Source organism: Equus caballus, chromosome 15, assembly GCF_041296265.1.
Source record: "Equus caballus isolate H_3958 breed thoroughbred chromosome 15, TB-T2T, whole genome shotgun sequence".
Lineage (NCBI taxonomy): Eukaryota > Metazoa > Chordata > Mammalia > Perissodactyla > Equidae > Equus > Equus caballus.
The window spans coordinates 87,725,156-87,752,071 of record NC_091698.1 but is presented as its reverse complement, the minus strand read 5'-3'; the positions used below and the strand labels follow the sequence as shown (position 1 = coordinate 87,752,071).

The following is a 26,916-nucleotide window of genomic DNA, read 5'->3' as shown; positions in this document are numbered from 1 at the left end:
TTTGCAATGTACACAGTAGACTGTGTATCCCTTTTTTGGTTTTTTAGTGGCTTAAAACAACATTTTATAATATCTCACAAATTTGTGCATAAGAATTCTGAGAGGGTTTGGCTGAACCATCTGCTGCTTCCATGGTGTTAACTAGAGTCACTCGGTGGCATTCTTCTCTGAGCTGGTCTGGTCTGGAGGGTCCAAGAGACCAAGGCAGAGGCTGTGAGTTCTCTGATAAGGCTAGGCCCAGAGCTGGCAAAGTGTCACCACACTGTGGGGCTGTTCCCAGCCTGTGTCATCCTCGCAGATCCCTGGTGCGGGTATATCCCATCCCGCTGAGTGTAAATTCCTCAAGGGTGGGAACCAAGCCTTGACCATCACTATGCCTCCATGTCCCATGGTGCTTCTCGCCCAGAGTGAGCGTGGAAGCAGTGTCTGACCAATTAAACCAAGGTGAGGGCTGGGGGACTCTGGGCTCCCTGGAAGGGAGGGGCTCACTGCTACGAGGGACAGGGGCCGGCTATACTCAGTGCTGCTCAGCAGAAGGCAGTCCCTGCCAGCCCTTCAGCACGACACAAGTGACAAATGTCAAGTCTTGCAGGTTCTGGTCTGTGGAGGCAGGTCCATCCACGGGAGAGGGACATGGGTGCTGGCATTGTCACTCATCCAAGAGGAAGCCAACATGAACCACAGAAGTAGACTCTGGAGCCGGATTCCATCAAACATATCTGGGCTAGAAACGCACTAGTTGCTGCGGGGTCCTTCAGTGGCAACCTCGGCCCTAATCTGACTGCCTTATTGAGTCCTGCCTAGCTTCTGTGGCCCAGCACCAGCCCTGTCCGTGCTCGAAGCTCTCCCTAACTTCCAGGCTCCAGCGATATGCCTTCTTCTAACCAACTTGGGCAACAGTGGAAGTGGCTGAGTTCTGGTTTCTCCAGGCAGTCCCCCAACCCCATAGAGGCGGGAGTCAACCTCAGCATCCCACATTTTCCACCGCATTTTGCAGGGACGGGAGAGGACTGATACGTTCTCGTGATCAGTTGGAGGATTGGGGCGTTATGCCTTCGAGCAGCCTCTGGCAGCATCTGGGGCAATGGTGTTGGAGGTTCCCAGCATACGAGGCTCCCACAGTCTAGAAACCTCATCTCCCCAGTGAGGGGAATTCACTACATCACGTTTCCCCAGCGCACTGAGTATTTCACGTCTCCGTTCTGTTACTCACATTACGCATTCTTCTGAAGCGCGCTCCGCACATTCATGCACGCATTGAACCAACAGTGATGAATGCTTCTACTGTTGGCCAACTCTGTAGTTCTGAGATCCTGCCCTCATTCATTCATTTCCTGGGCACCGACACCAGGCCAGCACCAGCTGGGCCCAGCACTGTGCTGGGTCCCTGCCCTCATGGAGGTCGCCCGCCAGTAGCTTCTGGGTAGACAAATTATCAAAAAGCAGCCCCCCCTTGGCTGTTGCAGCCTCATGGGTGCACAGCCTGGTGAACAAATGGCGCTCTGTGGGAGGAAGAGTGCCTCTGTGGTGTCAGCCCCCTTACCCCCCTGCCAGGCATCTCGGCACCATGCACCAGCTGCAGCCCCACACACCTTCCCTGAGGGGAGCAGGGCCCCCGCCGCAGCTCTGTGGGTACCGTGTAACTGGTTCTCCCCAAGCGGGTAGAGCACAGCCCAGGGGCCCAGGGAGGCTTGTTGCAGGGTGGAGGGTCCCAGCCCCCAACCAGCAGGCGCGACAGCCCATGCTGCCGCCTCACAGAGAGCTTCATCCATAAAGGATCAGGGTCTTTAGTGTTCTTCAGTCACTGAAAGAAGCAGGATGCTGTCAGCGCCGTAAAAATGTGACCTTTGAAAATTTACAAGAGCTCGGGGTTTAAAAGCTGCTGCGTTAATGATGCATCCCATTAGCATCTCATTAAAAGGAAGCTGAGAGAAGCCTGCTCAGGCCGGATGATGGGCGTATAGGGCCACTCCACGGCGCCGGACAGGAGGAGGGCTCTCCACGTCTGCCTCTCTCTGCTGAGCGCCATCATGTCACAGGAGCAGAAGCATAGCCAGGAACGCTGGGGAAAGGCCAAATGTCTGCTTGGCTTCACTGACGTCCCAGACGATGGCAGTGGGAGGGGGCCAGAGAAGGCTCCCTGGGCCCTGCCTTGCTCGCCAGACCTGGGCTGTTCTCCTGGTTGTTTTCTGTGCTGTCTTCGTGTTGGCGGCCCCCTGGCAAGAAGTGGAACTCAGGGAGGCCTGGCATTTGGGCTAGGGGATGCTTGGACAGCCTTTGGTGGAGTCATGGACCTCTGGGGACTCTGGGCAAAGGCAGAAACGCTTAGCAGGAGTTGGGTTCAGAGCCAGAGCCACGGACCCACCCACGGTCCCCCCAGAAGCCTCCAGAACCTGGGCACGGTATATTTACTTTGGGCCTGGAGCCCTTTGCAGGAGGAGGGGCTCTGGTCAGGCCGAGCTGACTCACGGCAGCGGCTGCTCTGTTCCTCACCCTCCTGGGCGCCACGGCGCCTGCAAAGTGCACAAGCCGTGTCCATGTTTTTTCTGGAGGAGGTAGAGGAAGGAATGTTCATTTCATTATTTTAATAAAATAAATAAAAATTCCTGAACTGCAAGTCGCTCGTAGCTTCAAAAGTTGCTAGAGCCGAGAATAAGAGTGGCCTTATTTACCTTTCCTAAAGAAAAAAAAAAAAGACTGTTTTTTCTCTCACAACCCAACTGCTTTCTCGTGCATAAGAACTCGCTTGTAATACTCATGAAAGACACAACAGACAGCAGACCTGCTGTAGCCACGCCGAGTCGCCCCCTGGGCCCGCCCCTGCACCCCCAGCACCCCCAGCTTCCGTCTGGAGTCTAAGGCGGCTCCGCCCCGCTCCGCCTCCGCCAGGAGCAGCCGGTCGAGGTCAGGCTCAGTCTCTGTCATCGGTCCCCAGTGCCTTGGGCAGGGTCCGGCACAGAGCAGGGGCCCTGTGCTTTTTTTACTGAACGAACAAACTAACAACAAATGCGCAAGCGATCGAGCTGGTGGGAGTGTTTTGGAACCAAGGACCTAAGCAATGTTGGGAAAGTGTGCCGTTTTTCAAGCTCAGAAACTCTCCAATTTTAGGGCAAAAACTGGAAGTCCTGAGGCTTTACAGTTCAGAATCTGGTTACCCACTGTCGAGGAGGAGACCCCCACCTCCTCCATGGTGGCAATGGCTACTGTAGGGCCTGAGCCTCCGAGTTTCCAGAGCCCTTCCCTACTCCGTCGAGGTACCAGGCTGGGGCACGCCTGCTGATTCCGCAGGGGAGAAATGGCGACAGTAGGAGGACCCTGAAGACGAAACCTGCTGGTGGCCTGGGAGGCCTCAGGGATTCCCGGCCGCAGAGAGGGGCTGCAGCGCCCCCTAATGGCAGGAGGGGTTCTGTTTGTCAGTGAAGGAGATGCTGGTGGAGAGGCTCCGGACTCAGCGTTCAAACTTCACCCCCAAACGGCCCGGAATGGGACATCGCACAGGCTCCTTCCCCCTCGGATGCCCCGGACCACAGGAGAAGCGACCTCTGCGCCTCTGAGCCCACTAGCACCCCGGAGAACCTGGGATTTGAGGGGCTTGCAGACAGGGCACACGGGAAAGCTGTCTAGTTAGAGCACGCTCTGTAAGCCATGCTATTGTTCCGTAAATTCCCTAAGACTTGGTAAGTGTGGCTAAATCCCCAATCCCCCTCTCCCACCCTAAGCTCCCATCTGTCCCACAGACAGAAATGGGCAAGGGCCTCTGATGAGGAAGCTTGTCCGTTGAATTGTTCTTTCCTCAGGAGATTGACTCTTTTCCTTTGTTTCCTGCTGTGTTCACAGAAGCGAAGTATCTGAAATGCAGGCCAGAGATAAAGTGCAGCCTGATGCAATTAGCTCAGTGCAGCCTGCCGGTCCTAATGGGGGCGGCTCCCGCTCCTCCCAGCAGGCCCGAATGCAGGCGCTGCTTGTCATCTGCATTCTGCATCAAAGCCCCAGTAGGTGCCATCTGCCCTCCCCACCTGCGGGCACCCATAGTGAGCCTGGTGTGGAACCCGGAGAGTCCTGTGATCAGAGACGCCCAGTAGGGGGCGCTTCCCCACCCCCACCGACTGGGTCACTGTGTCAGCTTCCAGGAGAAGTTGGAGGATGGTGGCCCTCACCTGAGAGAGGCCTGTAGATGCCCCTTGAGCCTCCTTTGGCCTCTGACTGTCCCTGGTGGGCAGCCATCTCTGCTCTCTACCCACCTCACCCTTCATCCCAAACCTGGTTGGGCTCTGGCTGCACTCCTGGGAGCTGCGGAATCTTCCTGAAGCCACCTCTGCTGAGACCCACACTCCTCACATCCCAGTTATCCCAGTCCCATGCTTTTTGGATTTTTTCTTTTCGCTTATTATAGATAATGATAATGGCCCTAGTAGAAAATTTGGCAAGTACAGAAAAATGTAGACAAAAGAATAAAAGTTACTCATAATCCCCTCACCCAAGAATAACATCCCTGCTAACATTTTGGTTTTTTTCCCTCCTGCACATAGTGTTTTACATGATGAGGTTATATTTGTGTCATTTTATGTCCTGCTTTTCTCATTTAACATTATAGTATAAGCATTTTGCCATCTCATTAAGAATTCTTAGTAAACGTGATTTTTAATGCCTGTATAATATTCTGTCATAAGGCTGTAGCTCAAGGAGACCTATGCTGTCTTGATGTTTGTTTTCACCTTGAGGTCATTTTTTCATTAATCTAAATTAGAGAGTGAGATCCTGGAAGACAGAGCTACCTCTTCTTGCAACCAGGAGCCAAGGGTCCCAGTGAGGGTGGTCCCTGCTCTGAGCTGTTCTCCCACTCGTGGGTCTCAGTCCCCACCCTCCCCATGCCTCCTCTGTGCAGTGGGACATTTGGGGCCTCAGAGGCTGGTGTTGGGGCAGGATGGGGCCCGATGGTGGAGCTTTAGAGAGCCGTCGTCTCACGTGTCAAAGGGCCGAGCACATGGTGGCACTGAGTCTGGGCTGGGGACATGGTTGGTGCTCAGCACATGCCCATGGATGTTGTTGCAGTTTATTAATGATCCAAGGGCCATTACAGAACACTCTTTCTCACAGCGCAGAACACTTTCTTTTGTAATATAGCTCAGGTGGAGTGAGTGGCTGCAGAGGGTGGCTGGGGAGGCACTGGGTTGGGTGTTCCTGGGTGAGAGCTTAGCAGAAGCTGCAGCTGATAGTCCTGTGCCAGAATGCCCTGCAGTTCCCCCGTGGGACTGGCTGTGAGGCTGGGTCTTTGCCTCTGTCCCCACAGCTAAGGCAGCAGGAGCCCGGCTCAGGAGATAGGCCCCAGGACAGCAACCCTTGCCAGGGGTCCTGCCATTGTCCCTCCTTCTCTTGCCACTCACCTTTCTGTTCTGCTTCTCCCCAGGCCCCTGGCATCTCCAAAGCGGACAGTCAGTCCCAGGGACTCACGACCAGCATCCGGTGGGGGCAGACGCCCATCAATCAGTCCACGCCCTGGGACACAGATGAGCCGCCCTCCAAACAGATGAGGGAGAGCGACAATCCAGGTGTGTACTTCGTCGGCAGACAGAGACACCTGCGCCCAGGGCTGGGAGGGGTGTGAGAGGCCTCCTGGGTGCCCCAGCTCCTCAGCAGGTCCTGACCCATGGGCCCACAGCAGCCAGGACGTCAGGCTGTGTGGGGTGGGGGCCCCGTGTGTAATTCCCTGGGCGGCAGCTGCGTCTCTGCCCCTTTCTCTGCTGCTCAAGAAAGCATTTGGGAGGGCAAGGAGGGGAGAGTGGCTGTGACTGTGGGAGTGACTGTGAATCTGCTTTGTGTTATTCTGAATAGTCACTCCCAAACCTCACTATTCTGATTCACAAATTTCCCGTCACGCCTTCCAGGGAGGTTTTGCCTTGCCAATGGTTACATGAGAACTGGGATGCTCTGCCCCCTGACCTGGGGGTTCACCACCTCCCACAGTGCCCCAGACCTTCTCTGGACACCTCTGAGTATAACCAAAGCTTTCCCTGTGATCTCCCATGGGCCCCAGACCTCCCCTTAGGATACACAGGACACATCCTCTTGGCCCTCCACACCACATCCCTACAGGTACATGCAGACCCCACTCAACCCCACCCCAAGTCTCCTGCAGGATTAACACCCTAAGCCCTTCAGCCACGCCCCAGACCCACGGCTTCCAGTCCCTTTACCTCCCAGGGACTTGCTCCTCTCTCTGCCTCCCTCGGTGCCCAGAACCCAACACGAAAGACCCCTGTGTGGTCTGACCAGCACCTCTTTCCCTCAGCCCCTCTACTCTGATCCTTGCAGCCTGGGATCACTTCTGCTCTGCTGGCAGCCACATCACAGCCTCAACAGTGAGACCCCAAGATTGTCATGGTGGCTACTCTGACCCCTGTCCATCTCAGAATCTGGCTGAGGAAGCTGGGTGTGGGGACCCAAGGGCAAGACCTCGTCACTATCTTCCCGTATGACTCTCAGGATGTCTTAAAGTCCTGCTTTTATTGCTGACCTGTGCCCAACTTGCCCAGTACTATGTCACCCACCCTGAGCCTCCGTGGACAGCATCTCTGTACCTCCACCACAGAGTTGTCTGAGAGCTCACCAGCTGTGCTCTCAAGTTCTGATGCGTTTTTCCAGGCTCGCTGGCTAATCCTGGAGAGCTGAGTTTAGGAGGACATGCCTTGTCCTTAAGACACCAGGCTGGCTCCCCGTGACATCACCGCCTCTTCTTCAGACTTGGAGACAGTCCCCCTTCGCAGCCCACTCTAGAATCTCGCTGGCACTGCTTCCCCAACATTGGTCAGCTTCTAGTTTTCTCCAACGTCTCTCGTTATCAAAATCAGAACTGTTTGCTGCGTATTTATCATGTGCCTTGTTGAGTGTGTCACCTTGATGCCTGCAGCAACCTATGAAGTTGGTGTTATAACTGTCCCATTGCAGATGAAGAAACTGACTCATGGAAGGCTTGTGCCTAAGGTCACTGAGCTAGGGAGGGGCAGAGCCAGTACTGAAGTGCTGTCTGTCCGACTGAAGCCCGGCTCTCCACCACCATGCCCACTGGCTCTCCCTGTGGCCGACTCCTCAGGGGCAGCACCCGCCGGCAATTTAATAGTCACCCCGCGCCCTTGGCTGCTGCCCTGGCTCACAGTCTTTATTTATATGAGGGAACTCCCACCCCACTTCTGGCCTCTGAGGCTGGGGATCCTGAGTGGCACCCTGGCCGGCACTCTCCTTCCTCAGTCTCCCCACCCTCAGTCCATACTGCCACTCCAGAGGCTTCAAGAAAACCAAGGTGGCATTTGGGTGATGGAGACCTAAACCCAGACTCATGGGGTCAGAGGCCATCCAGACTGTCCTCCCTGTCACAGAATCTTCTGGCTTCACTCAGAGTCCTGCTTAGGTCACCTCAGTGTCAGCTCAGCTCAGGGTCCCTGGGCCCTGCTCTGCTTGATCTGGGCACAGCTAGCCTTGCATCTTGTATTGGGTCTCAGGAGGTATGTCTTGACCCCCTTGTTCAGCCAAAATGTCCTTAAGGGCCAAAATGGACCTCTCTTGTTTCCCTCAGGGCTGACCATGCAGAGATTGCTTAGGACAAAGCCTGGCCCCCAGCAAGGCTGTGGAGAGCAGCCCCTGCTGGCCTTCCCCCTCTGCCCCCACCTCCTGCACCACAGGGCCCTTGCACGGCTCCAGACTGTGGTGCTCTCACCTTGTCCAACAAACATCTACTATCCAGCTTTCTCCCCGCCTCCCTCAGATGGCGATTCTCCAGAAAGGAAGGAAAAATACCAACACTTATGGAACATTTAACACATGCCAGACACTCTGCTAATTTTTTTTTCCCAAATACATTTTCCTCATTCTACTCTTCCCAGGAGGTCTATGAGGTAGGTGTTGCTAGTTCCATTTAACAGATGGGAAGAATGAGGCTCAGAGAAAAGCAACTTGCCCAGGGCTCTTAGCTAGTAAGTGGCAGAGCTGAGATTTGAACCCAGATCTCTTTGAAGTTCTCCGTTTTTTTCTCTCTGCTTTGCTGCCTCGTGAGCTCTCCCGCGCAGATGGTGCTTCCTCCTCTGAGCCCCAACAGCCATCTGTTCATAGACCCCACAAGCATTTATCCTGTGCTACAGTCATCACAGGTCTTAATCTGAGGGTTCCTGGACGCAGGTGTCTCATCCACCTCTGTGACCCCAGCACCCAGTCCAGGGCCTGGGGCAGTCGGTCTTTGTTGAGTGAATGTGTATTCGGCTGATGACATCTCTTCCATCTCCCTTGCAGGCACAGGGCCGTGGGTGACCACAGTGGCCGCCGGGAGCCAGCCCGCCCTGATCGCACACTCCTATGGAGTGGCCCAGCCTCCCACCTTCAGCCCGGCTGTGAACGTCCAGGCCCCGGTCATTGGGGTGACCCCCTCACTGCCTCCCCATGTGGGGCCCCAGCTCCCGCTGATGCCAGGCCACTACTCGCTCCCACAGCCGCCCTCTCAGCCACTGAGCAGCGTGGTGGTCAACATGCCTGCCCAGGCCCTGTATGCCAGCCCGCAGCCCCTGGCCGTGTCCACACTGCCCGGCGTGGGGCAAATGGCCCGCCCAGGACCCACTGCTGTGGGCAACGGCCACATGGCAGGGCCCCTGCTGCCTCCACCACCACCAGCCCAGCCGTCTGCCACCCTGCCCAGCGGTGCCCCTGCCACCAATGGGCCCCCCACGACTGACTCGGCCCACGGGCTGCAGATGCTGCGGACCATTGGTGTGGGGAAGTATGAGTTCACCGACCCCGGGCACCCCAAAGGTAAGTCCTGCTGCCCACATGCTCCCTGTGTGCCCGCCTCTGTGCTTCCCCGCGTGCCACTACAACACAAGGCAGACAGGAGTGTGGTTCCTGACGGCCTGTGCTCTCCAGCAGCTCCTTTCCTGGCCTCACTCAACCCAGAGGCTGCCATGGGGCCTCCCCCTGCCCAAGACAGCCCAGCCTCAAACAGAGGAGGCAGAGAGCAAGGTGGAGGAAGGAAGGGCAAGGAAGGTGGGGAAATGTGAGTGAGCAAGAAGAGGAGGAGAGGGGAGAGCCTGCAAAGTCCAGGTCCTTCCACCTCCAACCCAAGCCCTGGGCCTTTCTCACTTCTGACCCCAAGGCTCAGCCAAGTACAGAATGAGCAGGAATCATCTAATCCTCTTAGGGCTCCATGGAACACAATTTCCACTCATGAGGACAGTCAGAACACGCCTGTCTGTGTCCCTCCCCAGGAAAGCACCCTCTGCCGGGCCATTGGATGAGAGCACCTCCCAGGCTTTTAGGTGAGGCCCAGGAGACATTCCCACACCATCCTGAGCCAGTTGAATATTTTGTTTCCAGGACCCAAGAGTGGCTCTGTGAGGCTCTGGGAAAGACCACCTCCAGCCTTGGCCCTCAGTTAACCCCTTCCCCCAGCCCCAGGGCAGTTTTCAGGGCAGAAGCTTGAGAACAGAGCCTGTGGGATCAGCCCCCAGCCTGAGGGGCAGGGCCAAGGGCAAGAGCAAATAGACCTCACTCCCCACATCTATCTGAGGGATCTGTCCAGCAGGATGCAGAAGCAGGTGGGAGGAACAGGGCCCCGCATGTGAGGCTGGTGGGGTTTCTCTGCCCCAGACTTGCCTGTCCCTTAGAGCTCCAGACAGCCACCCCAGCTCCTGCTGAATGGAGAGGGAAGGCAGCCGGGCCTGCCCCAGGTGCAGGCAGGAGGGTATGTGGTGGGTGGTCTACCCTGCTGGGGTTTCCAGGCCTCCTTTGAAAGGAAACAGTAAATGGTCCTAGGAAACATGGGCCTCTGAGCACAACTCCTCCACCTCCCTGCCTCCAGCCCCTTGAGATGGCCTCTGGAGAGGCCCTGCCTCTTAGCTCAGCAATGACTCCAACTAGCCCTTCCTTCCCACTGGCTTTCATGAATCTCTATCTTTGTCCTTTCAAGCAATTTTCAGGCCTTGTCAAGCATCCCAACAAGGCCATGTCTAGCTCTCCACTGGGTTTAATTTTCAATCTGATTGTGCCCCGACCGCCTTTGTTTTAGAAATCAGCACTAGTTTTAAATGACAAAATTATAGAAAATTACGTCTAAATTCTAGTAAACTCTTGCTTTGTTTAAGATCTTTTTCTAAAAAAATTGACTAAGTTGATTTTTTTGTTTGAATTATTTTGGTTAAGCTCCCTCTCCCTTGAAAAAAAAAACTTACTCCCAGTTCATATGCCGCCAACTCCGACCCCCTGGGCACCGGGTGTCCCAGCTGCTCCCAAGGCTGTGCCAAAGCCTGAGGCACTGGATGTGCTTCCCGCTCCCCACCACGAGGGATGTAACTCCCCACCCCGGGGTCCTCCCAGAGCTGACGGAAGGTCTTGCTGACTTGCCAAGTTTCAGGCCTGCCTCTAGGAAAAGGAGTTGTTCTGTGCAAAAAGGTAACTGACCCAGATGGGACTGGAGTCCCTGGTGTGGGGCTTAGCACCGAGCTGGGATCCACTTCCCCAAGGCTGCCAGCCACAGGCATATCTGATCACTGTCAAGCACCTGAGCCCATCAGGAGGAAACAGGTGGTGGAGACAGGCCCCCTGCCTGGGACCCTGGGCCCACTCGGCCAGCAGGCCCTTGCAAAGCTGTTCCTGTGACATCTGTGCAGGGCCAGACAGCATGAACTATCCTCTCTGGTGGGCCCAAGCCCAAAGACAGGAAAGGAGAAGAGAGAGGGCCCCTAGTTGGGTTTGTTCTTCCAGCCTCTATAGGGTAGGTTCAGTGCTCGGTGAGGGCCAGGGATGGGGTGAGCCTAGAAAGTGTCCATGGCCCTGCCTTTTGGTGAGCCAGCGAGATCCCTCTAGCTCCAGCCAGTGACACCTGGTGACCCGTCCGTTACACTGATTTCCATAGGTTGCCGGCCAGCTGGCTCTTTCTCAAGAAATTACATTTAACTCGGTTCTTTGTTGACGGCCCTCAGCCGCTGATTTATCCCCTTATATTTGCGAAGAAGAAAGACAATGAAGCATGCACATACAAATGCCTCCCTACCCAAGCCTGGGTGGGTTGGTTTTTTCTTTTTAAGTAATTTCTCCTTTCATTTCTAATCTTAAAAGCCTTTATTGCTAAAGCTATAATTTGTCTGTCAGATCTAATGTCAAACAACTGCATATTTTTTAAAATAAGAAACCTGAATTTTGAAATCAAATCTTTGAAACTTGCCATGTGAGAATCATATTCCTGACAGGACCACGTGGGTTTGGATTTGGGTCACTTTTAATTTTGCCCCTGGGGATTTTACATCTCCGCAGCCCAATTGATTTCACACTCGTAAATGACAGACAGCCGGCTCTGAGTGGGAAGCAGGAGGCCCCGCGTGATGGCATCCACACAAGTCAGAACTCCACTTTAAAAAAAAGAACTTTCCTTTTCTCCTGTTCTCTGTTTGAAAGCTCACCCAGCATTATAATAAGATCACCGCAGAACACCTTGAGATCTAGCTCATTAAAGTCCCGCGATTTTTCCTGCTATGGTCTGACGTGACAACCTGGCCTCTCCCGGGGTTGAGTAATTATGGAGAGATCCCCTCCATGAAGAGCAGGTCTTGCCAGCCAGAGGGATGGGCCACTGGTATTTTTAGACTTCATTAGTGCCCTGATTTAAAATTTCACATTCTGTTTCTTGTAATTATCTTCCAATCGACCGAGCTGAAATTTCAGTTGGGGCTCTGTTAGTCTGCCTTCCCAAAAAGGGTGTTTGGGACCTTAATTTAAAACTTAACCAGTTGAAAAATAAAGGTGGTGTGGAAATGCCTTTTGATTTGCAATAGGTCAAGCGATTGTCTCTCATCTGTGACTAGAGAAGCCAGCTTGCATGCGGTTCACTTTAATGAGTGTTATTTAAATGCATTGAGCACATATAGATTTTCTTAAGAAACTTACAAGATAAATCTTTCTTTCTCAAAGAACAATTTTGGGGTGGGAACAATCTCTAGGATTTCTTTCTTTTTTTTAAGATTATATATTGAAAGCTAATTACAATAGATTTCATGTGTGCAACGTGATAAGGGAGGAAAAAAGAATTAGTTCCATTTGAACCCTGTTATAAAATACCTGGGCTGTTTGGATTGGGACCCTGAGCTAATCCATGGGCAGAGGTGGTGGCCAACCTCAGGACTGAGACCCACAACTCTGTTGTCACTCACCAGGACCGTGTGAGCCCAGCTGTGTGTGTCACAGCAGAAGCACAGGCTATTGATGTCAGTCTTTCTAGCCCCTACCTTTTCCACAAAGGATTTTTGGTGGCTAAAAGGGTGGCCAGAGACTTTTCAAAGCCCCAGGCCTATTGGTGAGCTGCAGAAAGGCTATTGTATTTTCACCTGCATGTCTGGGGAGAGGGAACCCAGGCTGCACCTGCTCCCACCCACTTCTGGACCAAAAAGCAAAATCCAAGTTAACCTGAAGTAGGGAGGCTTGTCTCTTCTGACTTCAGATTTTTTAGGCCTGGGGTCAGGGGCCATGAGGATCCCCAGGGCTGGGGAGCCATGCAGTGTGGTGTGCGCAGCCCCTTCCTGTGGTTCCACATCTGTTCCCTTCCCATCCTTGCCCCTGGACCTCCACCCTGAGGGGCTCTGTCCTTGTGCCACCTTCTGCTTGGAGAGTAGCTGCCCCAGTCTCCACTAGTGGCAAAGACAGGAGCTGCTGAAGAGCCTTTGAGGCATAGGGAACAGCTGTGTGACTGGGGCAAGTCTCCTAACCTCTCTGAGCCTTCCTTTCCTCGTCTTTAAAATGGGGTGACAGTACCACCCTCATCAGACATAGAGGACGAGTAAATGAGATCGTGGACGTGATCATACATAGCACTGTGCCCACTTAACACCAAAAACACTAGTCCTGTCGACACAGCCCAGGTCTGGAGAGTTCAGCAGAGAGAGAAGCTAGTGAAGGATTGGAAAGCCAGGGCCCCCCTCCTCAGGGCAGAAGAGCTGCAAGAAGCCCACACTTGTTCACAGGGCTGGCAGCTTAACAGAACCATGTCCTCATCTCTAAAACGGAGTAGGATGCGTCACCTTCCTGGCAGGGAAATTCAGTACTGTTCTCCGTAGCCACGGAGCCCAGCACAGATCTCATCTCCTTCTGCCCCAGCCTGTGACACACCATGGCACACTGCTCCCTCTGCAAGTTCAGTAAATATTCTGGAAGAGGCTGGGAATGCATAATAAAGCTGTTTGCCCACACGTGGTTAGCCCAGAAGCACAAATGTCCAAACTGAAATCCTCTTCCCACAGATCTGCTCTTCCTGTGCCCCTGTCTCAGAAGTGATGTCATGAACCCAACCAGGAGTTCAGGGTGACAGCCTGTGGTGGTCTTTGACCCACCCTTGTCTCTCTATGCACTGAGTCTGAAAACTCCTTTCATTCTACCTCCTCGGGGTTGATCCTCTCTCTGTCTGTACCACCACTCTCCTTTCAGGCCACCATCACCTCTGGCCTGCATTGGTGGCCTCCAGGCCCACAGTGTGTCCCTCCAGTGCAGGATCCACAGTGCAGAGTGGTCTTTGCAAAATGCAGGTCTGGTCCAGTCACTCCCCATTGAACACCTCCAACGACCCCTGCTGCTGTCAGGACAGCGCCCAACCCTTGACAAGCTGCCTCTGGAGCTGGCTACCCAGCCTCCCACTTTGTCTCTTGCCGTCCTGCTCGCAGGCAGCCGTGTAGCCACTCCAAGACCCGGGTTCTCTCCCATCCAGCTGTGCTCTGTGCCTTGGCGGAGTGCCTGCGAGCCAGTCTGCCCATTCCTGAGTCAGTCTCCCACTAGACCGTGAGCCCCTGGGGTTGGGGCAAAGACTCCATCCCATTCCCATCCTACCCCCAGTATCCCAGCCAGTGGCTGGTGCTAAGAGATGCCCAAGAAGCATTAGATGAATGAAGGTACAAAGCACTGGGCAGGGAATTATCTGCCCAGGCTCTGACTTCTCTCCACCTGCCTGCCTGCCTTGCCTGGTGAAAGCAGGTTGGTACGGGAGGCCCCGAGCATAATGGCAAGTGCCCCTGCGAGATTTCATTCTGATGCCAGTCACCCCATACCTGTCCCATGCTTCTGGGAACAGAAGTCCACCTATTTCACAGTTCCTCTTGTACCCAAGCACCTCAACCAAAATACTTGCCCCAGGGCATATGGGATCTGAAACTCTGCCTCAGCTTCCTCATCTGTAAAAGGGGGATAATAACAGAACTGGCATCTTACAGTTGTGAGAATTAAGCGAGTTATTTTACATAAAGCCCTCAGAATAGTGCCTAGCACATCATAATCACTAGAAATGTGCTGGCTGTTATTATTTTCACTACTGGTACCAGGGCCGTCTTCCAGTGTTCATGGGCTTTTAGGAGCCTGGGGTAATGTGACAAAGCCAAGACCAGTTTGCCCTCCAGGGTCTTAGGAGATTGCGTTAACATCATGATGTTCAAAGCACCTAGTTCCCAGGGGTCCACTTTGAACAGACAATTGCCTTCTCCCATTGTAACATTTTGCAGTCCTCCACCATTGCCATAACAACCGGAAAGAACCAGCCTCTTGCTGGGACCTTCCTCCCAATTCCAGAAGCTATTTGTCTTGGGAGGGCTCCTCCGAACTACCCACAGGGGCTCTCAGCATCCTGTGACATTCAGCTTGATATCAGGGTGCCAAGGACACTGCAGGGGTCCTCCTCCATGGCCATATCCATAGATGGGACAAATAAAATTATGTCGCTCCTGCAGACTGACCAACCAAGGCTGCAGATAGAGAGAGTGAGTTAGGAGCATGTGGCTGGCAGCATGGAAGGTGGCCAGGCGTCCAGGGTCTGCACCAGACTGCTTGGGTAGAATTCAAATTCCACTACCCACCAACCCAATGAATTTGTGCTAGAAAACTGGTGTCTCTATCCTCAGTTTCCTTATCTGTAACATGGAGATAATAATAGTGTCATCTGCATAGACATGTCTTAAGAATTTAATAGTGTATGTAAAATCTCAACACAGCGCCTGGCACGTGGTAAGCTCTCAATTTTAGCTCTTGTTATGACTACCGCTACTGTACATTCTAAAGAACCCTGGAGAAGAAATACTGTCTGGAGCAACTTTGGCTCAGGAACGCCATTGTTTTTAAAGCGAGGTTGTCCAAAACAATCTCCCAGATCTGGTTAAGATAACACTCAACACAGACCTGGAACCAAACCCCCTCTGTTACCCGAACTTCCCCTTTCCAGCCCTCACTCCCAATACTCCCACCTTCCCCAGGGAAACGTGTCTCAGAGTCTGTGGAATTTGAAACCCCGTCTACACGTCTGTCCTCCTCGCCTGGGCAGTACCTGCCCCAGCCCTGCCTCAGAAAGCCCTCCTCTGCATCGCGGGGCTCTGTCCTCGAGGGGTTTGTTACTCATTAATTGGAGGCTTGTCCAGGGCTTAACGGTTTTGTTAACAGATCATCTGACGATGAGTGAACCAGGCAAGCGGAAAGATGCAATAAAAATGGCCAGACCACCCAGAGACCATGTCATCCTCAGAGCAGGAGGTGACCCTTGCACCCCAGCTGTGTGCACCCCTCTCAGGGCCCCGCTGCTCAACAGGACCAGGCAGAGCAAGGCGCCCTGGGCCCCTCCTCACTGAGCTGAGCCCATGGGGCTGGGAGTAGTATATGGATTTTCAGCCTCAAATCTCTGCTGAGCATCTTGCAGGTCAGAAATCCTGCTCTGGCCCTAACCGTCTGACAGGCAGGGCCAGAGGAGTCAAGACGCCCATGGGGATGAGAGGGCTCTTCAGATGGGAGCAAAGGGAGGGAACATTTCCTTCCCAGGGGCTTTAGGAAATGGTGCTGACCCACAATAGGAGGCCAGCTGCCCAGTCCCAAGCCCTGTCTTCTCTTGGGATTGGTGGCCCATGCAGGCACCAGTAGGGATGACCACTAGGTTCTAGATGTCTGACACTCAGAGGCCACTGAGGGGTGTGAGTCATGCCACCCTGCTGCACCACCAAGCATTTATTGAGCAACTAATGTGTGTAGTATTAAGCACCTACTGTGTGCAGAACCCACGCTTGGCTTCTCTCAGGCAAAAGATACGAGGCAGTGTGCCAGCTGTGTGCCTCACACAGATCTCAGCTCCTACTGGATGTGAGGCCCTGTGGTGGTGACCAGGGTGTTCCAGACACCACGCCAGCCACTGGGAGGGATGGGGGTCTCCCTGGGGGAGACTGCACTCCACCTGGGGAGTCCAGGGGGTGCCAGCAATAAGACCCACAGGGGCGGGAGAAGAGAGGTCAGTGTGGACTGGGCCTTTAAAAGTAGGCAGAATGACGGAGGGGTGCAAGCAGAAGGCAGTAGTTCTAAAAATGCCAAGTCTTAGGGAAGAATGCTTGAGATAAGTGCCAGCGACACGGACTTATGATTTCTCTATAGATTCATCTGTCATAGAGTTACACACACACGCTTCTACTCAAATGGTCCACAGGGCCTGTCCTGATTTGAGACAGGTCAGCTAATGATTTATGCTTAAGGGTCTAAGAAGTCCGTTCTCAGAACCCTTGGCACACAAAGTCCATTCCTGAAGTTTCCTCAGGCTACCTGGCTGCCTTCTTTACCTCCCCAGCCAGTGGTAAGGATTCAGATAAAGATCTTGGGGAAGAGTCCATTTTCTCAGTCCCTGAGGCCATTCTGGCCTTGCAAGGTAGACTCCTTCATCTGCAGGGGCTTTCATCTGGGTCGGAAACACTTGGGGGCCATTAACCCCTGACTGGGAAATCGGGGAGCATCCAGGGTCCAGAAATTCTTTGTAAACCTTTCTCTCTCCTCTCGTGACAGAGGTTAATGGCAAGTTTCCTGTTGCCTAATCGCTACCAAACATCCAACACATGCCGGCTGTGCTAGGAAAGGCATGCCCTGTCAGGCTGACCCCAGCGTTTTTCGGTTTGGGAAGTTGGGAATGAGTTTCAAGAGGAGGAGAGCTGGGCAAAGGGGTGGTGCACCTTCTGCCTGTCCCCAGGTGATGGGGAGGCCAATGGTACGCCCAACCATGAAACAAAACTGGAGAAAACATAGCCCAACACTGGCTTAATGAGAAACAATTTGGTTGAAATTACATTCCATTCGGGAGCACACTCCCTATTCTAGAAATGTACAAGGTACAAATAATACAAGCATAGTAGGTTAAGAACACAAAACACTGTGTAAATTGCTCGAAGAAAACAGTGGCCAAAAGATTGTCATCTGTTGAAATAGTTGTAATTGCCTGTTTTCTTAGTGTAACTCTTGTTTCTTTTAAAAAATGTACCTTAGAGAGAAGCCCACGTGTTTTCAGTGCATCACCAAGAAAATGCTCTTCTTTGCATTCTAGCTCTCCTAGCAGCCTTTTGGATGACCAAGCACAGCACTGTGAACTGTCGCTTTGCCCACTGGCCTCTCACTGCCTTTTCCTCCCCTCTTCCTAGTGACCCTGCAATGCTGTCATTGCTCCATGTCTCAGACCCAGGTCTACTCACATCCCAGGCAAACAGGTATTAGTTTCTCACCACCTTCTGCGAGGCCAGTGTCATGGGTTATGTGTTAGTCCACTAGCGCCGCCATAACAGAATACCACAGACAAGGTGGTTTAAACAACAGAAATTTATCTTCTCACAGCTCTGGAGGCTTGAAGTCCAACATCAAGGTGCTAGTAGGGTTGGTTTCTGGTAAGACCTCTCCCCTTTGCTTGAAGATGACCATCTTCTCACTGTGTCCCATGGCCATTCCTCTGTGCATGGGCTCCTGGTATCTCTTCCTCTTCTTATAAGAACACCAGTCAAATTGGATTACAGTCTCACCCTGTAGCCCCAATGTAACCTTAATTACCTCCTTAAAGGCCCTTTATCCAGATACAGTCAGGTTGGGGGTTAGAGTTTCAATATATGAATTTTAGGGGTGACACAAGTCCATAACAGGCTATGTGTCAGTCTCATTGGCGAATGGAAAGGGTAGCCCCTTACCACAGCATAGTTACTATATAGTTACAAACAATGCATGAGTTAACTGTGGATATCTTCCATGGTTTAGAATTATTTGAACTTTTTCATAAATGTACTAGTATCATTTTTACTAGTTTACCTATAAGCTGCTCATTCTGCTCCCTGTTAACTGGGCACTGACTATATTTTCCATTATTAGAATCATCCATATTTGGGGTTAATTTTTTATTTCCATAGAACCTTCGTGCTGGGAGGGATCTCAGAAGCCATCTAGTAGAAGCAGGAATCTGCCCTCCACCAGTGGGGACTAAGCACGGGTCACCGATTGCTAGAAGGTTTGTCCTGTTAGATGGCCGAGAGCTGTCTTGCTGTAAGTTCCACGGTCCTGCCCTCTGGGGCCATCCAAAGTAAAGCTGGTCCCTGTTCTACATGACAGCACTTCAGATTTTTGAAGAGGGCAAAATTTCCTATTCTACAAACTAAATATCTCCAGTGACCTCAGTTGTTCATCTGGTGAAGGGCCCCTTGACCATGCTGGGGTCCTCCCTGGTCATGCTCCAGCTTGTCAAAGTGCCTCTTAAAGGGACACCAGGTGACAGGCTGGGTAGTCCAGGGGAGAAAGGACTGTCACTTCCTTAGTCCTGAGCATCAAATTGCAGATATTCTAACTTTTCTATAATGATCGTGACTTATTTGTATAAAACACATATTCGTATACACACAGGCACATGCACACACTCAAACTTCCAAATTAAGAGAAAAAAAATTCTTGCCAAAGTCTTCTTGTCGCCTACACTGGTGTCTTTGGGGCATCATCCCTCTTCTTGCTCATCAGGATCAGGATTGTTGATCCTTCCTTTTTATAGAGCTCCCCTTCATTTCTTCACCTTTTTCCTCTACAAAGTCTTGGCCACAGGAGCAAGTTAGGTTGCTCTCTCAGCCCAGCCTAACCCACCCCACCCCCAGCTGTGCTCTCCTAAGGCACTCATCACCTCTGTTAGTGAGAAGTTACTCCTAAGCAACAATCCTTTCTACCGCTCCCACCCCCTCCTCCACCACTGTAGTGAATGCCTGAGTAGGATATTACCTGAAGGTCATTTAGGATCCCCCCTCATTTTACCAATGGGGAAACTGAGGTTCAGAGGTGTCACCAAGATATCACATTACCCCAAGAACTGTCTCTAGAAAATCCCCTGTGAAACCCCCCACCCCCACTCCCTAGGTGCCCTGGGTAATTACTTCATCTGCTGCCAGGACTCTTCATCCTAGAAGTCTTCCCTCTGCCCAAAGACTGAACACCACAGAGACACAGGGCCAGCATCTGTGGGGCTACACTGGGCCTGTCTCGCCGTGCTTCTCCAGGCCCTGACGGTGGGGCACACTGCCAGGCCGCTATGATCAGACCCTATCCCACAGGAGCACGAGTGCTTGCCGGCAGCTCCACAAGGCACAAAGAGTAGGGCCAAGACACCCACACTCCTAAAGGGGGGGGCCAGAAGTAAACGGCACCCCTGGGCAAGGTCAGTGATGGCCCGGGGAGTGTGATTTGACGGGGAGGAGACATTTTCCAGAAAGGAGAGGGAAAGATGTCAAGGGCAAACTCGCTAAGTCTGGCTCCGGGGCCCTCATCCCATCACTCGCCATGGTTGGAGGCTTGTTCTGGAAGTGCCTGCTCAGTGTGCTCTCCTGAGCAGAGTCCTGCCCTCCAGGTCTCTACAAATATTGGATGTTTTTTGTTTTTGTTTTTTAATTTGAGGCTTTCAGAAGTTGCCGTCCTGTTGTGGTTATTTCAGTAAGTTGAGATCCATTTAAAGGGCCCAGCTCCTTCCTGGAAGCGTAACACCTTTAGTGGTTGACCATGCTTGTCCATTAGAGTCCAAAGCACCTTCAAGAACCAAAACCATGGCCCACTTAGCATACCTGGGATGCCTAGCTCTCCACTCACATCCCAAATAGAACCTGTTGCTGAGGACCTAGGAGGCCCCTAAGTTTAGGAACCGCCATATGGTGATTCTGAAGGCTTTTGGTCCATCTGGCCATTTGAACAGGCAAGTTTCAGAAATTCTGATTGATCCAAAAATAATTCCTATATTTTCGATCTTTCTTCTGTGTGGAGACATTTATTACCTCCCTAAACTAAACAACAGTTTTATGAGGCAGGGTTTTCTTGGTGTGAGCAGTGACTCCAGAATTCCTAATTTAATCTTATTTGTCCCAGAGAAGGAGACATGCGGCCTCCCCATGGGTCTCTGCAGTAAAGACACCAACCTGGACCATAAGGCTGGCCCCGCTGGGTGGTCTCAGGCTGTGGGTCAGGAACCGCCATTCCAGGGAAGCTGGCAGCAATGCTGGCCAATGCAGCCCTGTCTTCCAGAAGGGCACAGAGTGGGGAGTGGATGTTTCATATTCATTATATATTCACTCTGTATTTATGTAATCCTTGCAGCTGTCCTGTGAGGCAGATTCATGCGTGGAAAACCAGGGCTTGGGTAAGATGCTTGCCCAGGTGTAAGTGGTAAAGCAGAAGTGGGAGTCATTATCCAAACCACCTGCCCCCAGTGCCCAAACTCTTTCCACCACACCCCTCGTGGAGTTTCTGGTTGCAGCCTATATTGTCACTAGGCATATTTGGGCTAAGGATGGGCAAGTCCCACAGTGGCTGTCTTATATCTGCTAGAGTCATGCATCCGATATTTCTCAATAGAAGTTGGTGATTCTTGGGTTCTTTCCTCATCTCCAGAAGTGATGTGTGATAGATGAGTGGGTGGGTGAACTTAATTCCCAAAGTAAATCCCTGAGGGACACTGGGCCCTTTGAGAAAGCTGCGGCCCGGGCACTGGCCACCACGGAAGCCACTGGAGCCTGGGAGTCAGGCAGCCCTGGAGATTCTTTCCTGTCACTACATCTCCCACGCCTTAAACAAAGTGTTGCCAGTGCAATAAAGTTAATGGAGCCAATCATCCTACGACGGAGCCAATTCCGTGCAAAGATGATACATCTTTGAAGTTAATGAGGTCTATTAATTGAGCTCATGCCCTTTTAAATGAACGAAATTCTTGACATCTACCAAACAGCAGCACGTCCAGTTAGAAGTAGTTACTGACGTCTTGTATCTCTGTCACCAACCGATGAGGAGCCACCAGGGTAGAGCTCTGAAGATTGGCTGCCTGCTGACATCTAGCACAGCCTTCAACTCCTTGGGAGCTGAGCAGATGCATGTCTGGCTGGCATTCTTGTCTTTTGCAAAGTCTCAGAATCAGCCCAGTACAGCCATGGGGACTGGACAACCCTGTGGTAAACAGCTCGAGGGAGAAAGCAATACAACTGAACCGTGGATCTCTTAAAGAGCATCCACCCAGCCCACAGTCCTTAAACCCACCGCAGGATTAGTTGGGAGAGGCGCACAAGAACACAGCGAGACGACCGGCCCTTCCAAAATGGCCACTACACAGGTGGATCTGCGGCTGGGCGGTCCCTGGGCTTGGGGAAGGTGAGCAGACACCATTTCCAGAAAGTGTAGACCGGAACTGGCTGAGCAGAAACGGAGGGTCTGGCTACAGACCGAACAGGGACCATCACGCCATGGCCCCTGGGCCCCCTGAATACGAACCAACGCTCTACCCAATTTCGGTTTCCTCCCCAGTTACCACCACTCACAGTTGCTGAAGAGCACAAAGTGGTACTTGTTGTGCCCACAGAACATCTGCTGAAGGCAAAACTTGTGTTTATAGCTCTTCACTTCAAAAGACTGGCCGTGTTATAAAAAGAAAGGGACCATCTGTCCCTCTTCTGGACCCCAGCGCCTCTTGGAAAAGATTTCTGTGCAAGAAGGCAGTGAGAAGTCAGCACTGACTTCAGGGAACTATTTTGAGGCCGGAAAAGATTGGTGCTTCCCCGCTGAGGGGAAGTCGAGGCGGCAGATGAAAGCTGGCTTTGTGGAGGCCAGGAGATGGCAGGCGCTGGCAGGAAGGAAGCGGGCTGTGGCCTCAGGGCCCTGCCCAGGTGCTCCGGCTGTGCAGAGGACCAGCTGCGAGGACTGCAGGATGGGAGGCAGGCAAAGAGGAAGGGCCAGGAGGCACTGGGGCCCCCAGGAGAAGGTGTGGGAAAGGTCGTGGCCCGTTTGCTGCAGCACAAAGTCAAACATCATCCGTTTGCATTCCTCCACCCCAGCTATTCTGGCCTTTCTTCTCTGCCAAGCCCCCTAGGACAGTTCTGCATCTTGGGGACAACCTTAGGCTCAATGATTTTCTTTTAGTGGCTGATAGTTGAGGCGTTCTTCCAGAGTGCACAGGGGTCCGACCTGTCGGTGAGGCCTGCTCTGGATTTCTTGGCCACAAGCTCTTTGGCAGCAAGGTAGAAAAGTCACATGAGAGGCCAGGAGAAGCTGGGTGGGCTTTGGGGTGGCACTGAGGTGAGCCTGCACAAGGGGGCACTTTCAGGGCAGGGATTCCTCTGGCTTGCTGGCCACCCTCTCCCAGGCTGGGCACCCACTGACTTCAGCTCCCCAACAAGGCTCTTCCTTCCTGTCTTCACGCTCATCTCGGCTCACTGGTTCTGAAACAGTCCCACAGCTTCTCCCTTCCTCTCCCCCAGGAAAAAGTGGGTTTCTGCCAGAATCCATGCAGATTCCAGAAGGCCTTAGTCTATGAACCTCTAGGCTTGAGGCTTATCCCGTTTCAGATCAAAACTTGCTTTTCTTCTTAGCTTCTGTCCTGACGTGGAAATGGAGGAGGGGAGCTAGAGGCCAAAGTGGGGTCCTCTGAGGACACCCCTTGTTCCCTTTCCTGCTTGTCTCTGACAGAGGCCAGCTCTGAGACACCGGCTCATCCTGGGGTGAATGAATTGAGAGTTCTGTCTCCGTCCTGGGGAGGGTTCACAAGTTTTCATCCCCATTCTTAAACGCATTGAATTCCCCCCACTTGGGTGCATTTAGATTCTGAAGACAAGGCAGTTCCTGGAGTAGCATATTCAAGGCTCCCAGATCCTAAAAGGTCACACTCCTTTTATTCTTGCCTCTTTTCACTTTTTTTCTGTTCTTATTGATTTCTTTGGGTACATAAGAAAACACAGTAGGCAAAGCCTGCTACTTCCATTGAAATAAAATATTCTGTAGTCAAACCACACACCATAAGGAAATAATTGCAGTCTGTATATATTGCTAATGGACATCTCTCAGCAATTCCCTGTCTCATAAGCTTTAAACACAGACATTAGTATAAATATGCAGAAATCCCCATTCGGGCAAATTACTCTGCATTTCTGAACAGAAGGAAGATTAACCATGTGCTGATATCTTTGAAGGAGCTCAGCAGAGCAGGAAAAATTCACTGACCCTCTCTGGGAGGGAGCTGGGGACTCTGTGAGGCCTCGAGGACAGAGCGGGAAGCCTGGCTGGCATCTCTTCCTCCTCTGCACCCAGGGCTCTCCTGGAGCAGAGAACGTGGCCTCGGGAGAAGAGGATTGGCCCCCACCCCGAGGGATCAGCCACACCTGAGAAGGCTGTTGGTCACCTGGGTGTCCTGCTTCTGGAGCCTTGCAGGCTCCCAAGGCTCTGGCAGGGGCAAGAGCAGGGAGGTTGAAGATGCATTTTTTTCCCCGGGCCTCTCAGCTGACTGACGGAGCCCTCAGGGATCGCCAGGCCTCTGAGGTAAAAGGCCCACGAGGCGCCCCGGGAGGTTTGTGGAGGCAGCATCAACACTGGGGACCTGCGGCCTACAGTCTCCGTTTCTTGGTGCTTCTCCATGCTTGGTCCCTCCTCCCCCATTCCTCTCCCCTGCGTGCTCACTCCCACTGAGGCTCCTGCCCTCCCCCACAAAGGCCAGCACAGGGGAGAGGGTCTCTCTCTTCCTGGGCTCACCAGCCTGAGCTTCAAGGGTCTGTGAGGAAAGCCCCTCCCTTTCAGGAATCACCTGTGACCCCTGGTCACCAGGATGGGGAAGATGCCCCCGTCAGCACAGGTTGCTGAGTCTGGGGGTGACAGGGTCTGGCCTCCACCCATTGCTGATTAGTGGGGAGGCAGTGGAGGTGGGGAGGGCAGCCTGACTCAGAGCTCCCCACAAAAGGCGCCTCCATGTGCTCAGCACAGGCCACCGAGTCCCCTTTACAGACACCGGCCTCTGCTCCTCTCCCCAGAGGCCAGGGGCTCGGTTTTCCGTGGGCTGACGCAGAGGAGCAGGGGAGGTGGGCCGGCTGGGAGGGCCACCTCAGGCCCCGTGGGCCAGTCATGTCGTCGGATGTGGGAGGTGAATTATGAGCTAGTCACGGTGAAGCCGAGGGAGCCTGGCGTGCAGAGGTCTTCTGGTTATTTATTTTGTGTTCGCCTGCCTTTCCCACAGCGGAATTGAAGGCAGAGGGAGAGGAACTCAACATTTACATTCTGAGGAGAGGAAAGGGACTTGGGCCTCGCAGAGCTGGACCTGCAGCCTCATGGCCTTTCCTGTCACAGTAGAGTCTGGACAGGACAGTGGAGGGCCTGGGAGCAAGGCTCTCCTCAGCCCCCAGACCACTCTGAGGCCGAGCTTTCTGTAACACCTTGGTTTCAAGTCAGAACTCTGAGGCACCAGCGTCAGCCAGGAACCGAGGAGCGCAGGAGGACGTGATCCTCTCCTCAGCTAACCCAAGCAGACGTGCACAGACTTCACTCACCCAGCTCACCAGCGAGCATCTTGATGGTCTATTTTCATGTCTGTCTCCCCACACTTGACTGTGAATGACTTTAGAACACCCCCGCTGCTGGCCGATTTAGCAACTTTATGTGAAATTTTAAAAGATACCCTTTTCTGAAGACCCTTGCTTGCCACCTACCAGAAAATTGTCACAATAACTAAAGAAATCTATGATGCCTGTGAGGTGAATGGCGCCCCCTGGAGTTGTGCAGTGTGCAACTTGAGCAGCCCGTAAGCAGTGGCCCTGGGGGATTTATGGAGGGTATTACTTTCCAAATGCTCTTCTAAACGTGTTACATGTATTGAAGCATTAAATTGTCACAACAACCCTTTGAAGTGGGTAGTTATGACTCCCATTTTACAGATGAGGAAACTTGGGCTCAGAAACATGAAGTAACTTTCCCATATTTACCTAACTGGTCAGGGCCAGAGTCGGGACAGAAACCTACTGTCTGGCCCCAGAGCCTTGTCCTTAGCCCCATATGCACTGTTACATCTTCGGTACCCAGTTCTGGGTCCAGCCATGAGGATGCTCAGCACGTGTGCTTGGTGTAACAACATAGAAGGGGCCCGGCTGCCGGCTCAGTTCAGTCTCCCCAGTGACCCACCACCACTGAATCTCTGCCTCCCCATTTGCAAAATGAGGAGCTGGACGCAGAGTCTCAGAGCTTTGGGGACACTGAGCCCCCACAAAGGCTGCGGTAGGTTGCCACTAGCTAGACCTGAGGAGGTGCCCACAAGTGGGCCCAAGCTGTGCCCCGGGCCGGGGAGCTCCGAGCCCCCTCACGGACTCTAGGACTGTCAGCTCTTCTTCACTAGGGTTTCAGACTCAGCCCACCTGACCAGCCTCCTGGGCCTCCACACCCCCTCCCTCATTGGGTCCCTCCTTCCCACCCAGTCAGCCTCACTGTGGTCTCAGTTCTCCCTCCTACCCTCTTCTCTGCTGCCAGCCCCTCAGGGGCTCCCTCCTCACCTCCTCCTGCCTCCAGGCCTGCCCCGCTCTCCGCACTCTCCACTCCGCAGGCAGAGCAACCTTTCTAAAGCGCCTGTCTGACCAGGCCCTGCCCTAGTCCAAATCTGTCAGTGGGCCTCATTTCCCACTAGGCCATCTCACCTGTCACTCAAAGCTGCTGCCCTCTCCAGCCTCACTGGCAGCTCCTTAGGGCCTCTTCCTAACAACACACTCACTTCGGCTTCTCCACTTTGCTCACCATGCCCCCTCTCCATACCCACCCCTATTCAGACCTGCCTTTAGCCTTGTTCCTCCTCCAGAAAAACTTCCCAGACCCCAAGACCACACGGAACCCTCAGGCCCTAGTGCCAGCCTAGGGCTCACTGACTCATTCTTCTCCCCAGAGCGGGGGGCCCTGGGGACTGGGCCTGGGCCAGAGCCCTGCCAGGTGGGGGCCCAGCAGTGACCAACCCCCTGAATGGCAGACCATGTGCTGAAGTCACACCCAACTCCACCCAAGGTGTGGCTTGGGTCAGCCCCAGCTCCCACGGCCTCCTCCTGCAGCCCCCATCGTCTCTCCTCATTCCGCAGGGGCTCCCACCCAAGCTGAGGAAGCCTGTCTTCCTTGGAGAAAGTCAGATGTGGCCTCATCAGGCTTCCCCAGCCTCCATCCTCAGACCTACCCCTGCAGCTGCCAAAAGGAAGCCAGAGGGCCCTTCTGAGGAACTACAGAAAACAGAGTTACATAGTGCCTGTCAGAGGGGCCTGGGAAGGGGAGAGAACTCCAGGAAAGTGGAACATTCCGTCCCAACAAGAGCTGGTTCTCACAGCCAAAAAAGCGGGGAGGGGCTGCAGTAACTGGCCCCCCAGTCCCCAACCCATAAGGCTGTAGCCCCCTGGGAATCCAGCTCCTCCCCTGGGGGCAGGTGGCATTTGGGGGTTGATCAGAGGCATCCAGCCAGCCTCTGCCTCAGTCAGTAAGGAGAGAAGCCAAGCTCTGATTGTTCCATTCATCCAGGAGCCCCTCCGAGAAGGCTCCAACTGTCTCCCAGCCCCCAAACAGACAGCACCTGCACATATGCGCACAGCCTCCCTGTGCATTCACCAGGGGGCCAGTTCCCCACCCTCCTAAGCTCTGGCTGAGGCTTGGCTTGGAGCACGGGGGCCGGGGCCGGAGGAACATGAGTGTATAATCCCTCTTCTAGGACTAGGTCATTGATCCAGAAGGACATGGCCTTACCCATCTGGGAGTAGAGATTCCCTCACTGACCCTTGTCCTGGGAAGGATCTCCACAAATCATGAGCAACCCCCAGGCCTCCTAGGAAGCAGAGAAAAGAGATGATGAGT

The 26,916-nt window shown here is 53.3% G+C and overlaps 1 protein-coding gene across 3 annotated transcripts in view; it reads left to right on the top strand.

The window, feature by feature from the left end:
• KLHL29 (kelch like family member 29) overlaps positions 1-26,916 on the top strand; it is a 179,782-nt gene that overhangs the window by 107,278 nt on the left and 45,588 nt on the right. For 2 of the 3 annotated variants that reach the window (XM_023619440.2, XM_070235855.1), the window contains 2 exons: positions 5,408-5,549; positions 8,281-8,793. In XM_023619440.2, coding sequence (XP_023475208.1) covers positions 5,408-5,549; positions 8,281-8,793 — 655 coding nt within the window. Of the gene's footprint in view, positions 1-2,868; positions 3,678-5,407; positions 5,550-8,280; positions 8,794-26,916 lie in introns of those variants that run through there. The other variant, XM_070235856.1, reaches the window with a different exon arrangement.